General features: G+C 53.5%; 1 protein-coding gene across 9 annotated transcripts in view; it reads right to left on the minus strand.

Annotated features, from left to right (window-relative positions):
• TNS1 (tensin 1) overlaps window positions 1–12,066 on the minus strand; it is a 208,245-nt gene that overhangs the window by 108,051 nt on the left and 88,128 nt on the right. For all 9 annotated transcript variants that reach the window (XM_020879371.2, XM_070458624.1, XM_020879370.2 and 6 more), the window contains one exon: window positions 11,015–11,056. In XM_020879371.2, coding sequence (XP_020735030.2) covers window positions 11,015–11,056 — 42 coding nt within the window. The remainder of the gene's footprint in view (window positions 1–11,014; window positions 11,057–12,066) is intronic.

Consider the following 12,066-nt stretch of genomic DNA (forward strand, 5'->3'; position numbering starts at 1 on the left):
CGCCAGCTGGAGGCTAGCCACAGGGCCAGCCATTAAACGCCTGCCCTCAACATTAGTGAAGAGGCTTTCTGAGGAGCTAAAAATTTCCAAAATAACACTTCCAATCTCAACACCTAGTGTTTTCCTGCAGTGTTTGCAAACATAGCCCAGCATGCACACTGCACTCCCCTCCCCTCTGCTCTGCCCCTCGCCTCCACCCCAGGCCTCCTGGGATTGGAGTCTTGCTTCCCTGTTTCCCAGGCACTGCTAGCTCTGGGGCTAGTGGGAATGATAAAGGCAAGGGTACTGGTAACAGGAGAGGGGTCTCCCCTCAGGCCACCCCTGTCCCAGGTCCTGCGGGGAGGCTTGGGTATGCTACAGGAAGTTCCCAGGCCATCAGGGCTTCAGTGGCTGACAGAGACCCACTAGGCCTTGGCTGTCACCCTAACTTTAGCGTCACACGCACACACCCTATTTTTGCACACCGCTCCTCAGACACCATCTCCTCCCTCCCCATTTCATGGATGGGGAAACTGAGGTACAGAAAGGTATGGATATGATTTGCTCAGCCTCTCACAGTGAGATGCATGGCAGGACTCTGGTGGACACCCATGTTTCATAAAGCCCACCAGTAAGCCGACCTGCTGCCCCTCACCCCAATTCCCACCTGGCCTGCAGGCGAGGTGAGCAGGTGCCAGCTGGCCGACTCTGCTTTTCCTTCCCCCTAAGGCTCAGCAGTCCCTTGTGGCTCAGCTGATAAAGAATGCACCTGCAGTGTGGGAGACTTGGGTTCGATCCCTGGGTTGGGAAGATCCCCTGGAGAAGGGAAAAGCTACCCAGTCCAGTATTCTGGCCTGGAGAATTCCACGCACTGTATAGTCCATGGGGTCACAAAGAACTCGGACACAACTGAGCGACTTTCACTTTTCACTTTTCAAGGCTCAGCAGTAGAAGGATGAAGCAGATGGAACCCAGATAAGGATGGTACCCCCCCCCCACCTGGCCCCACCCCCTGCCCAATCCCAGGACAAACCCAGGCTTTTCAAAGCCGAATCACCTGCCCCACCAGGGGTCTTCCAGAATGCCTCCTGCCCCCAGGAAGGACAACTCAAATCTAGCTCAGGAGCAAGTGGAAGGGTTTGGACCTGGTACTGCTTAATGGCCAAGTCTCATGGTGAACAACCCAAAGAGCAATACCTCCTCCAGTGTTGCACCGAGGGGCCTCACTTGCCTGACCTCTTCCTGGCCCTGGACTGGAGGTGCCTTTTCATAATGTGACTGCAGTAACAAGAACGACTCAGCAGGTACTAAGGATGCCCTGGGCTTAACACTGGGCTCTTCACTTTCATGATTATCAGTCTTCAGAACCAATGTTCACCAGGTAAGCATTATCCCATTTCACAGGTGAGGAAAACTGAGGGGCCAGTAGGTTAAACCACCCGGCCAAGGTCACACAGCCAGTAGATAGACAGCTGGTTTTTGAACGCGGCTCCTTACATCCACCTCATGCTCAGTCTCCTCTTGGGCATAATCTTCATCCAGTTCCTCTTACTCTTAATCAACTGCCCTCCTGTTGGGAACAAGCTTTCTGCGGCTTAAAAGCTAATTGTCTCGGGCCCTCAGGAGGATGAGGCTTCTCCAATACACTTCCAGAGGAAGAGGAGGAAATGGGTTGCAGTAGGAGAGACTGGGATCAGACATTAGAGGGAACTTCCTGAACGCGAGGGGTTGTGAACCACAGGATGGATAAGGGAAGCTGCACATCCTTTGCTCAATTTTTTCTTTTCTTTCCAAAAAAAGACAAGCATGTCCTCTCAGTGGGTTTAACCACCCCCAATGGTGTGGGCCGGAGGAGGGGCCAGTCTGCTGAGGCTGCTGTGGCTGTGATGACTGCCTCGAGGTTCATGCAAGAGGACACGTCGGTGGCCGGCAGGGAGGGTGGGCTGGGAAAAAATGTGTCTGTGGGCTGCTGTTCTGGAGGAAGGAAAAGGCAGAGGGCCATGGCCGGTGGGGGGAGGTGCCCAAGTCCTGGACTTGGGGGAGGAGGGGCCTGGGCAGAATGCGGACTCAGCCTCCGGAGGAACATTCCGTCCAGAAATTCCTCACACCCTCCCCCCTCCCACCCCTCCAGCTCTCCCCTCTCTTGCCCCTTGGGAGGCCTGGAATCCGGACAGTTTTTCAGGCCAAAAAGACCCCATGACATCACATCTACTGCCACAGATGGACTGTGAGGTCAGGGACAGCACTGCCTGCCCGTTGGGAGGCAAATCGAGGACCCAGAGCACGTTATTCTAGGCTCATGTGTTCTCAAAATAGAGCCCCAAAGCAGATGAAGAAAAGGGGCTGAAAGCCAAAGGGAAGGGCAGGGAAGCACCATTAACGGGACATTTAGAGGGGGCGTGGCTGGGAGGGCACTTCGCAGGCCCCACAGCCAGTCCAGGACCAGTAACCTGGTAACAAGGCAGCAGCAGCAGGCAGGGGAGCGCTCTGAATCTCTCTCGGCCAATAAGGAAGCTGAGTTTCCAGGGTGGTTGGCCAGCTCCACGTGAGCGCCGGTCAGCCCTTCACCTCCAGTTATTTCCCAGCATCCCGGGAAGAGGGGGTCATCAAGACGGAGGGCAAGGGGCTGAGGGGGAGGGCGCCAGCAGCCTGGGGCCCATGAGTCTTTGGATGAAGTCGCTGCAGGGGCCACATCCTCTCCTGGGCAGGCCGAGGCCACCAAAGTAAAAGAGCAAGCTGGATGTGAACAAATGGAATGTGATGCCTGATTTTTCCCTGCACCCCCAGGGAGGGGCCTGGGCAAGCTCACACCTGTCTTCAGGGTCCCCCCAATTCACCCCGAGGGACCCAGGACCCGACTCCAGGTGGTTGAGGCTGGGCAACTGTGGACCCCGCCCCCCTACCCTGTCCTGCTCGCGTGCGCTCACCGGGCTGGCCCCAAGCCAGGCTGGAATATTTCTCACCCCCTCCTGCCACCCTCTCCTCCCTGTGGATGTTGTTCTCCTCCCTCTCAGACAAGGCGTTGGGGGTGTGCACCTCCCCAGGCCCTTCCTCCACGCCCCCTTGGCTTCCCTAGCACAAATCCTCTGCCCCACGAAGGCGCCAGTGTCATCTGGCCTACCAGCCCTCCTCCTGGCAGCCCCCTCGCCCCCGAGCCACACCCCACAGCTGGAGGCAGACTTCACTCACAACGCTTGCTTTGGGTCACTTCCCCACTCAAGGACCCACAATGGCCCTTAGTGCTTGGCTCATCAAGTTCAAGTTCCCCAACCTGGCTTCTGGACTCCTCTCCCTTATCTGGCCCCTTTTCCCTCATGGACTCCACTTCCTTCCCCCTCCTCTTATCTGCATCCTCTGCTCCTCACTGCCCACCACCATGCCACCTGGGTCCGCGCCTCCTTTCCCACACCCGGGCTCTTCCCACCGGCACCCCTGCCAAGGCCAACGAAACAAGATGGCCCGACCCCTCGTCCCCCCAGCAAAGGCGCTGGATTTGCTCCGGCCCCCAAGCTTCGTCTTTCGTTTCAGCCCTCTCCTATTCAGCCCTGCTGCCTTCTGGAAGGCCTGCCCTCCTTCCTTCTTCTTGTCCATTTGCTCAAGTCTTAACCTGGACTGGAAACAGGAGGCAGGCTTGCCCACCCAGCGCAGCACAGAGTGACAGCTGCCTCCTTGGACCCCAAGGCTACCTCTGGTCAGAACCCCTGAGTCCAGGCACTAGTTCACTTCCACAGTAGAGTTCTATCTCTCCCACCAGACAGGGCGAGGCCCTTCACCCAACTGGGGCCTCTCCCAGTGGGAGTCAAAAGGGATGTGGTTAGCACATTCAGGGATGCCTTGCCCTCTGGGGACCACATCCCTTCACAGCCAAGTGTGAGGACAGGACCTTGGTGGGTCCTGAGGACTTCCACCCAAGCACTCCCCACAGGGACAGGACCTTCTATCTGCACCATAACAGGCATCAGTGAGTGTGATGTGTTCCAGTGACAGACAACGACTCCCTCAGACAGCCCCGACGGTCCATTTTAGGTGTTAGAAAACTCTTCTCTACACCCAGGTCTCCTCCTCTTTATGAGACCCTCCACCTAGGAGGTGCTCCTCTGGAGAGAAATGGCAAGGAAGCCAGTTTGTCCTTCAGGAAGGTCTCACTCCCACTCTATACCCACCTCCCCACCCCATACCCTCCCTCTCCACACCAGGCAGTCGAGGGGGCACACAAACTGATTTCCAACCCTTCTCATGGCTCTGCGAATCCTCTTTGGAATGCAGTGCTTAGAGTTTGCCCTTTCCTTTGAAAACCAGGACTTTCTCAGGCTCATTTCTCCTGGTTTTACTCCGTTTCCCAGAATCTCCAAAAGATGGCCCCCTCATGGCCCACTCAGTGCCCTGGGATGAAATGCATCGGGGTTGGGAGTTCAGATGAACTAAAGCCACTGCTGGACACTCTCCCTGATGGAGAGCAGGATGGCAGCGCTGGGCTGGGGGGCTCCACGTGCTTCTCAGGGGCCTTCTTCTCTTCCATGAGACAGCCTGGTGCCTCTTCACCCTAGATCTGACACTGGGATACCCTGAGTCATCTGAAAATCTGAGGACCACCACCTCACAACCATTAGGATGCCTACGATCAAAAAGAAGAAGGAGAAGAAAGAGTTTGGGCAAAGATGTGGAGAAATTAGACCCTCTTGTGCACTACCGGTTGTAATACAAAATGGTACAGCCACTGTGGGCAACAGTATGGTGGTCCCTCCAAAAAAAGTCAAAAGCAGAATTACTATGTAATCCAGTAGTTCCACTCATGAGTATATACTCAGCAGAACTGCAAGCAGGGATTGACAGATATATTTATATGCCCATGTTCATAGTAGCATCATTCACAGTAACTAAAATGTGGAAATGACCCAAGTGTTTATCGACAGATACATGAGTCAGTAAAATGTGGTATATACACAGGGAAGCCTGGTGTGCTGCAGTCCATGGGGCCGCAAAGAGTCAGACACAACATAGCAACTGAACAACAAACAACAGTACATGCAATGGAGTATTACTCAGCCTTAAAAAGAAGGCCACTCTGACACATGCTACAGCATGGATGAACCTTGAGGAGGGGTAATAAGCCAGTCACAAAGGACAAATTTTGTATGAATCCACTCATATGAGGTACATTAAGTCATCAGATTCATAGAGGCAGAAAGTAGAAAGGTGGCTGGCAGGGACTACGGAGCTCTTATTTAACGGGTGTAGAGCTTTTTGTTTCACAAGATGAAAAGTGTTCTGGAGGTGGATGGTGGTGATGGTTGTCCAATGAATTAGATGTACTTAATACACTGACCTGGACTCCAAAATGATTAAAATGGTAATTTTTCTGTTATGTGTACTTTACCACAGGTTTCCCTGGTGGCTCAGCAGTAAAGATTCCACCTGTAATGCAGGAGCCGCAGGAGACGTGGGTTTGATCCCTGGGTCGGGAAGATCCCCTGGAGGAAGGTATGGCAACCTACTCCAGTATTCTTGCCTAGAGAGTTCCACAAACAGAGGTGCCTGGAAGGCTACAGTCCATAGAGTTGCAAAGATTCAGATATAACCAAAGAGACTAAGTGAGTACACACATATTTTACCACAATTTAAAAAAAAAAAAAGTGAATCAGAGTGAAAAAAAAAAATGTCAGGGCCTCAGTTTCTTCTCCTAAGAAAGAGCAGGATTTGACTACATGTCCTGTGGTCCTCTCATTGTTGTGGCTCTGTGCCCACTGCATCTGCATCTGCCCTCCAGAAGCCCTGGCACTCAGCAGAAAAGAACCAGCATGCAGTGCCCGGCACAAGGGAGGTGCTCGGGAGTTGTTAGCTGGTAGGACAGATGGCAGATAGATGGATGGAGAGTGGGCTATGGGGCTTCCCTGGTGACTCAGTGATAAAGAATCTGCCTGCTAATGGAGGAGATTCAAGTTCGATCTCTGGATCGGGAAGATCTCCTGGAGAAGGGAATGGTTACCCACTCCAGGACTCTTTTGCCTGGAAAATTCCATAGCCAGAAGAGCCTGGCAGGCTACAGGATGGATGGCAGACAGATGGATGGATAGACCGGCCCCTAAATCCCAGGTCCTCTGGTTCATGACTAGCACTGTTTAGAAGAAGAAATCCAGGAGAAGCCCACTTGGCAATAGCAGGCATTAACATCAGCAGCAATCACTGAGAGTATCAGGGAGAAAGCTGGCCTAGGAATCCACAACCCCACTCCTGATCCAGCCTACACCCCACTGCTGTGTGACCGTGAACCAGTCACCTGGCCTTTCTGAGCCCCAGTTTGCTCCTCTCCCCAAGATGGGCCCACACCCGTCCAGACCTCCACACAAGTCACTGTGGGCTCGGGGAGCCCAGCATCAGGGAAAAGGCTCTGAGAACAGCAGCTGCTGTGTAATAAACCAGTCCCATTTGTCACGATCATGGTTACGAGTGCAGACCCTGGTGCCAGGCTACTGAGATGAAACCCCAGAGCCCCCTCCAAACAACTCTGTGGCCTTAGGTCTTATCAGGGTTCTTCATCTGAGACATTGGGATAATCACAGCACCTCCCTCACTGCACTGTGCTGAAGAATAAATGAGTTTATTTTTGTAAAGCTCTCACAACAAAGGTCTGCAAAGAGGAAATTCCATACATGGGTTAGCTTTTCACTTGCTCTGATTACTGAAACCAACCTGGCATCCCCGTCCCCCACCACACACTCTCCACCCCACCTGTGGTTCAATAGGACTTGTTCCACAGAACATTTCAAGTCCTGGTTTGGGGGCTGGCCTGCGGAGAAGAAGCAGTGCCCACACAGCTCTCCCCCCACCCAGGTCTCCTGGGTGCCAGCCTTTGGGTGCAGAAGGGCTCAGATCTGGCCCACTTCGGTGGCCACTGCACTTGGCCACGACCCTCGGGAAATTCCTTTGGACTCTTATTTTTCCGAAGTTGAGAAGAGCTGTCTCAGCGCTTTCCAAGGATCAGGAGCATCCATGACAAGCACACCCTCAGCCCTCTCCAGCCCGCCCCCAGCAGTGGACCCCACAGGAGGGAGGTGACCCTAGGACCCTTCTCCTCAAGACCTTGGGCAACATCTGTTGAGTAAGACAAAAATATGGGTTGAAGATTAAGCCACTCTGCCCTGGTTGGCCTGGCACAGGCTGGAAAATGTTTGACTGGCAGGGCCCTGAAGCTGGCAGAGATCCTGGGCCCAAGGATGAGTGGTCCCAATCCTGGGGAAGGGGTGTGCGGGTTGAACTGAAGTGAGATGGGTGAGAAGGCCAGAGGGAGAGCTGGGGGCATGGAGAAAACTCAACAAAAAGACAAACACACAGTGCGAGGCAAGAGGGAGGGGTCGGGGAGCCCAGAGACCAGCCCTGCAGAGACTGAAGGGCAGGCATCGAAGGGAAAAGGAAGGAAAAATACAACCCGCCCTTTCCTCCCTCCTCTGAACCTGCTCAAAGCACTTGCCTGCCTGCCTGCCGTGAGGAAACAGGTGTTGAGTGCTCTCTAGGGAAAGCCAAACTTTCTCCCAGCTTCCCTTGGGCCACTTTCCCTCCCCAGGGACAATATCAGAGTTTCCAGCTGGAGACTGGCCCCCCGCAATAGACCCCCACGGCCCAAGAGCAAAGAATCAGAGGACAATAGTCCTGTTTATTGAACACCTAATCTGTGCTGAGCATCTGGCTGAATGCCTTTCTTCCAGCCACTAAATAAGCATGCATTGAGTACCTACTGTGTGTCAGATAGTGGGAATACAGCAGTGAACATAGAGGATAGAAACCCCTTGTCATCATAGAGTTTACAGGCTGGTGTGGTGGGAGGTTTTTTTATTTATTTATTTATTTATTTTTAATTGAAGGATAATTGCTTTACAGCATTGCGTTGGTTTCTACCAAACATCAACACAAATCAGCCATTGGTTTACCCATGTCTGCTCCCACTTGAACATCCCTCCCACCTCCCTCCCCATCCCACCCCTCTGGGTTGTTACTGAGCCCCGTTGGAGTTCCCTGAGTCATACAGTCATTCCCACTGGCTGTCTATTTTGCATATGGTAATGTATGCTTTCATGTTCGTGGGAGCCTTTTAAAGGAGATCAGCAAGTAAGATGGTCACACATGCCAAGGGGCAAAGAAAGCAGGGAAGGGAGAGAGGGTTGCTGGGGGACGGAAAATCTGACACTTGAGTAAAGAGCTCAAGGAGGGAAAGAGCCTGGCAGGTATCCTTGGGAAAAGCTCAGCAAGTGCAAAGGCCCTGAGGCAGTATCTGGCTGATGTTCAAGGACCAGCAAGAAGGCCAGGTAGTCACAGCAGACTGAGAGAAGGAGGGAGCTTTTAGAAGATGGGGTGAGAAAGGAAATCTACCCATTGTTGTAGGGCTGTGTAGACCAGTGGAAGAACCTGGGCCTTTAATCTCAGGGGTGAGCAGCCATTGGAGGCTTTGAATACAGACTGATTCGGTGAGTTTTATTCTCTTCACAGCCTTATAAGGTAGGTACTTTACTAACTCCCAACCCGCAGAGGAGGAACTGAGGTCCAGAGAGGTTAACCAATGTGTCCATGGCCACAGACCCAGGCCCTGGGGCACTCCCTCATTCTTGATCATTCCTCGGGGGAGGCAGGCAGGTCCTGACTCAGGTGGGGAAATCTTCGGTGTCACAATCACTTCCCCACCAGATGGCTCATGCAACGTCCACAAGGGTCAGAGCCCCTCTGCCTAGAGCGGACACATTACAGACGGGAACATTCCACAGCCTGGCCCAGGCAAGAGTCCCTTCTGCTGCCGTGCTGTGCTGTGCAAGTGGCTTCGGTCATGTCTGACTCTTTGTGACCCTGTGGGCTGTAGCCCGCCAGGCTCCTCTGTCCATGGGATTCTCCAGGCAAGAATACTGGAATGGGTTGCCATGCCCTCCTCCAGGGGATCTTCCAGACCCAGAGTTTGAACCCACGCCTCTTTATATCTCCTGCACTGGCAGATGGGTGCTTTACCACTAGCGCCACCTGGGAAGCTCATCCCTTCTGGTATCTAACTGCAGTTCCTCCAATCAGAACGCCAACCTATTCCCTTCGGTTCCAATCCCTGACCCCTCCTCATGTAAACAAAGCTCACGAGACTCTCGGAGGTCAAGCATCTGGCTCCTGACTGGAGAGCCCTAGACCCCAGAGCCCCCCAACTATCCTCGACCAGCCAAGAACATTCTGTTCTCAGCGGCCAAGTAGCAGTTGGGTTGAAATGCTGAGACGTGGGCTCCTTCCTCTCCACCCCTCCCTGCCTGCCCTCCACGGCATCCTTCCGCAATCCCAGAGAGAGTTCTTGCTGGCAATTCCAAACCAGGCCTGCACTCTGGCCTCATCCCCACAGTATTCAACCCCTAAGCCCTGCTGTTGTCAGATGACCTTTGACTGAGCTCTGTGCAAAGAATACTCCACATCTGGAGATGCACAGCTGGGCAGAGATGAGGCCCAAAAGCATTTGAGCCCAGTGAGTTTAGGAAGGAGGGGCCAATGAGAGGAAAGGATATGGAATGCCTGACCTCTGGGAGTCTTGTGAGCTTTGTTTATGTGAGGAGGGGTCACAGGTTGGAACAGAAGGGAACAGGCTGGCATTCCAGCTGGAGGAACTGTAGTTAGATACCTGAAGGGACTCCTGCCTTAGCCAGGTTGTGGAATGTTCCAGTATCCAGGCCGAGCAGGTCATGGCAGGGCTTAGACCAGGAGGGCAGAAGGCAGTGACTCTGCTCTGCGTCCAAGAGACATCTAAGAGTCATAATCACTTCTGCATACCTTTTTTTTTCTTTTTTTGCATGTTTTATTTCATTCCACCAATGACCCTGAATAGAGAGGGGAAGGATGGGAGGCGGATATGTATTAGAACTGAGAAGGCCTTTGGAGCATCGAGTGCAGCCCCCTTCTTTGTCAAAAAGGGAAACTGAGGTCCAGAAAGAGGGCAGGACTGGCCCACTGTCACACAGCACGTGGGTGCCAAAAGAGAAAAGACCAGGAAACCCGAGTGAGATGCCAGCATCCAGGCTGAGCAAGTCATGTGCAGACACCTCCAACTGCCTGGGCCCCACTGGACCCTTGCCTACTCCAGTCTCCAGGGCCCCCGCCTGCCTCCTGTGCTGGGCTGGGGAACAGGAGGGAGCTCTGAAGGGTAAGAAGACAGACAGACGGCAGGGAGGGAAACATTCCAAATCAGCCCAGCTGGGATGGGTCTGGAGCAGGCCCCTCTCCCCAGCCCATAACTCACAGGAGTCCTGCCCCATCCACACTTTTCTGGAAGCCTGACTGGAAGAAAGACAGAGCAGTGCGGGTGGGGGAAATGGAGAGAGGGCAGAAAAGCAGAGTCAGCTAAAGAGCCTGGAGATGGAGCAGGCCACCTGAATGTGACTAATTTCCCAGGTACCTGGACTCTGTGGGTCATGCCATCCATCTCCCCACCTCCAGCCAAAGGGGACCTGACCAGGGACCAGGCAGGTCAAAGGAGATGCCATCCCCCTGTTCTGTAAGCCCCAAGACAACAGGCACCTGACCAGGCCTAGAGACAGGCGAGATGCCCTTTTATGGGCTTTTCCAAAGACTTAAGTCTCAAGATTGAAATAAGAGGCCCCAAGTCTCATGAAGTCACGAAGGGACCTCATGACTCATTTCCTCCTAGTTGGGCTTCAGCTTCAGGACACGGCCCCTTCCGCCTCATTACCTAATGGCCCAGCACCCGTGGGGGCTACCAGGATGCTTGGGGGCTTCCCCAGTGGCTCAGCGGTAACGAATCTGCCTACAATGCAGAACACACATGAGACGTGAGTTCAATCCCTGGGTCTGGAAGATCCCCTGGAGAAGGGAATGGCAACCCACTCCAGTATTCTTGCCTGGGAAATCCCATGGACAGAGGAGCCTGGAGGGCTACAGTCCATGGGGTCGCAGAGTTGGACATGACTGAAGCGACTGAGCAAGCACAGAGGCAAAGTAAGCTGCAGCAGGAACTGAGGAAAGAGAGGAGGGTGGGCTGGCGGGGCAGGAATGGACTGTCACTCACCACCAGTTCATGGCTGGATGGAGGAATGCAGGGGGCAGCCACCTGTGGGAGGAACAGAGAAAGGGCAAGGTTAGCATCTTTCATCCCCATAGAAACCCAGGGCCTCCAGAGATCATTTTGCTCCCCCACCAGCCTGTGCTAGACACCCCTCCCTTCAGTTCACAAACACCGACACCCTCCAGGAGGAGAGTTCATTGGAAGACTGTGTAGCAACACATGAAAATGCCTAGGCAACAGTGCTCAGATGCAGAGGCAAAAATGAAATGGACACATTCTTAAAATTCTGTAAAAAGAAATATGCAGAAAGACCGGAGGTCAAAGCACCAGGGTTAAGGTAATAAGAATAAGGTGTTTTGTGTTGTTTTTTTTCCTTTTGCGTTATGTTCTGAATTTTCTGCAACATGGTAAGATTTTTTTTTTTAAACCATGTTTAAGACCTCTAGGAAAGGAAAAGTCACCTCCTCCATTCTCCCAAATGCCAAGGTGTCTCACTCAAAGGTCAGAGCTACAGAAGGCTGGCCAAGCTTCCCACACCATGTGGGGAAATGGCCTGGGGAAGGGCCTGTCGGCTCTTCCAAAAGAAACCAGCCACTCTGCTAACACATGTGAAAGGTCTTGAGGGTGGAAACACTCTCCGAGGGTGAGCTATTATTTTGTCATCATCCTCATCTTCTCCTCTGATGAGGGAGGGGGTGGCCCCATGGCCTCGAGTCAGAGGGAGATGGGCGGAGAGAGGGGGCTGGATTGCTCCCTACCCTGAGATCACACTCCCTCCCCAGGGGCCCGGCAGCCAAACCACTACCCTGACAATTAGCAGAGGCCTTTATCAGAGACTCAGGGTGTTCCTTTTTTTCTAGCCAGGACACGTTTTTCTTGGAGCTCATACCTCAACCTTGGCTCCAATTCCTGACCTGAACACCATGCAGGGGCCCACAGAGGGGACGGAGGGGGAAGCTCTCCCCACCTCCCCCAGCCCCAGGCATGAGGATGTCTGGACATAAGCCGTGGATCACCAAAGAGCAGGTGGCTACCTTCTCCAACAGTGGGTGATC

The sequence above is a fragment of the Odocoileus virginianus genome, chromosome 30 (assembly GCF_023699985.2).
Source record: "Odocoileus virginianus isolate 20LAN1187 ecotype Illinois chromosome 30, Ovbor_1.2, whole genome shotgun sequence".
NCBI classification, from domain to species: domain Eukaryota; kingdom Metazoa; phylum Chordata; class Mammalia; order Artiodactyla; family Cervidae; genus Odocoileus; species Odocoileus virginianus.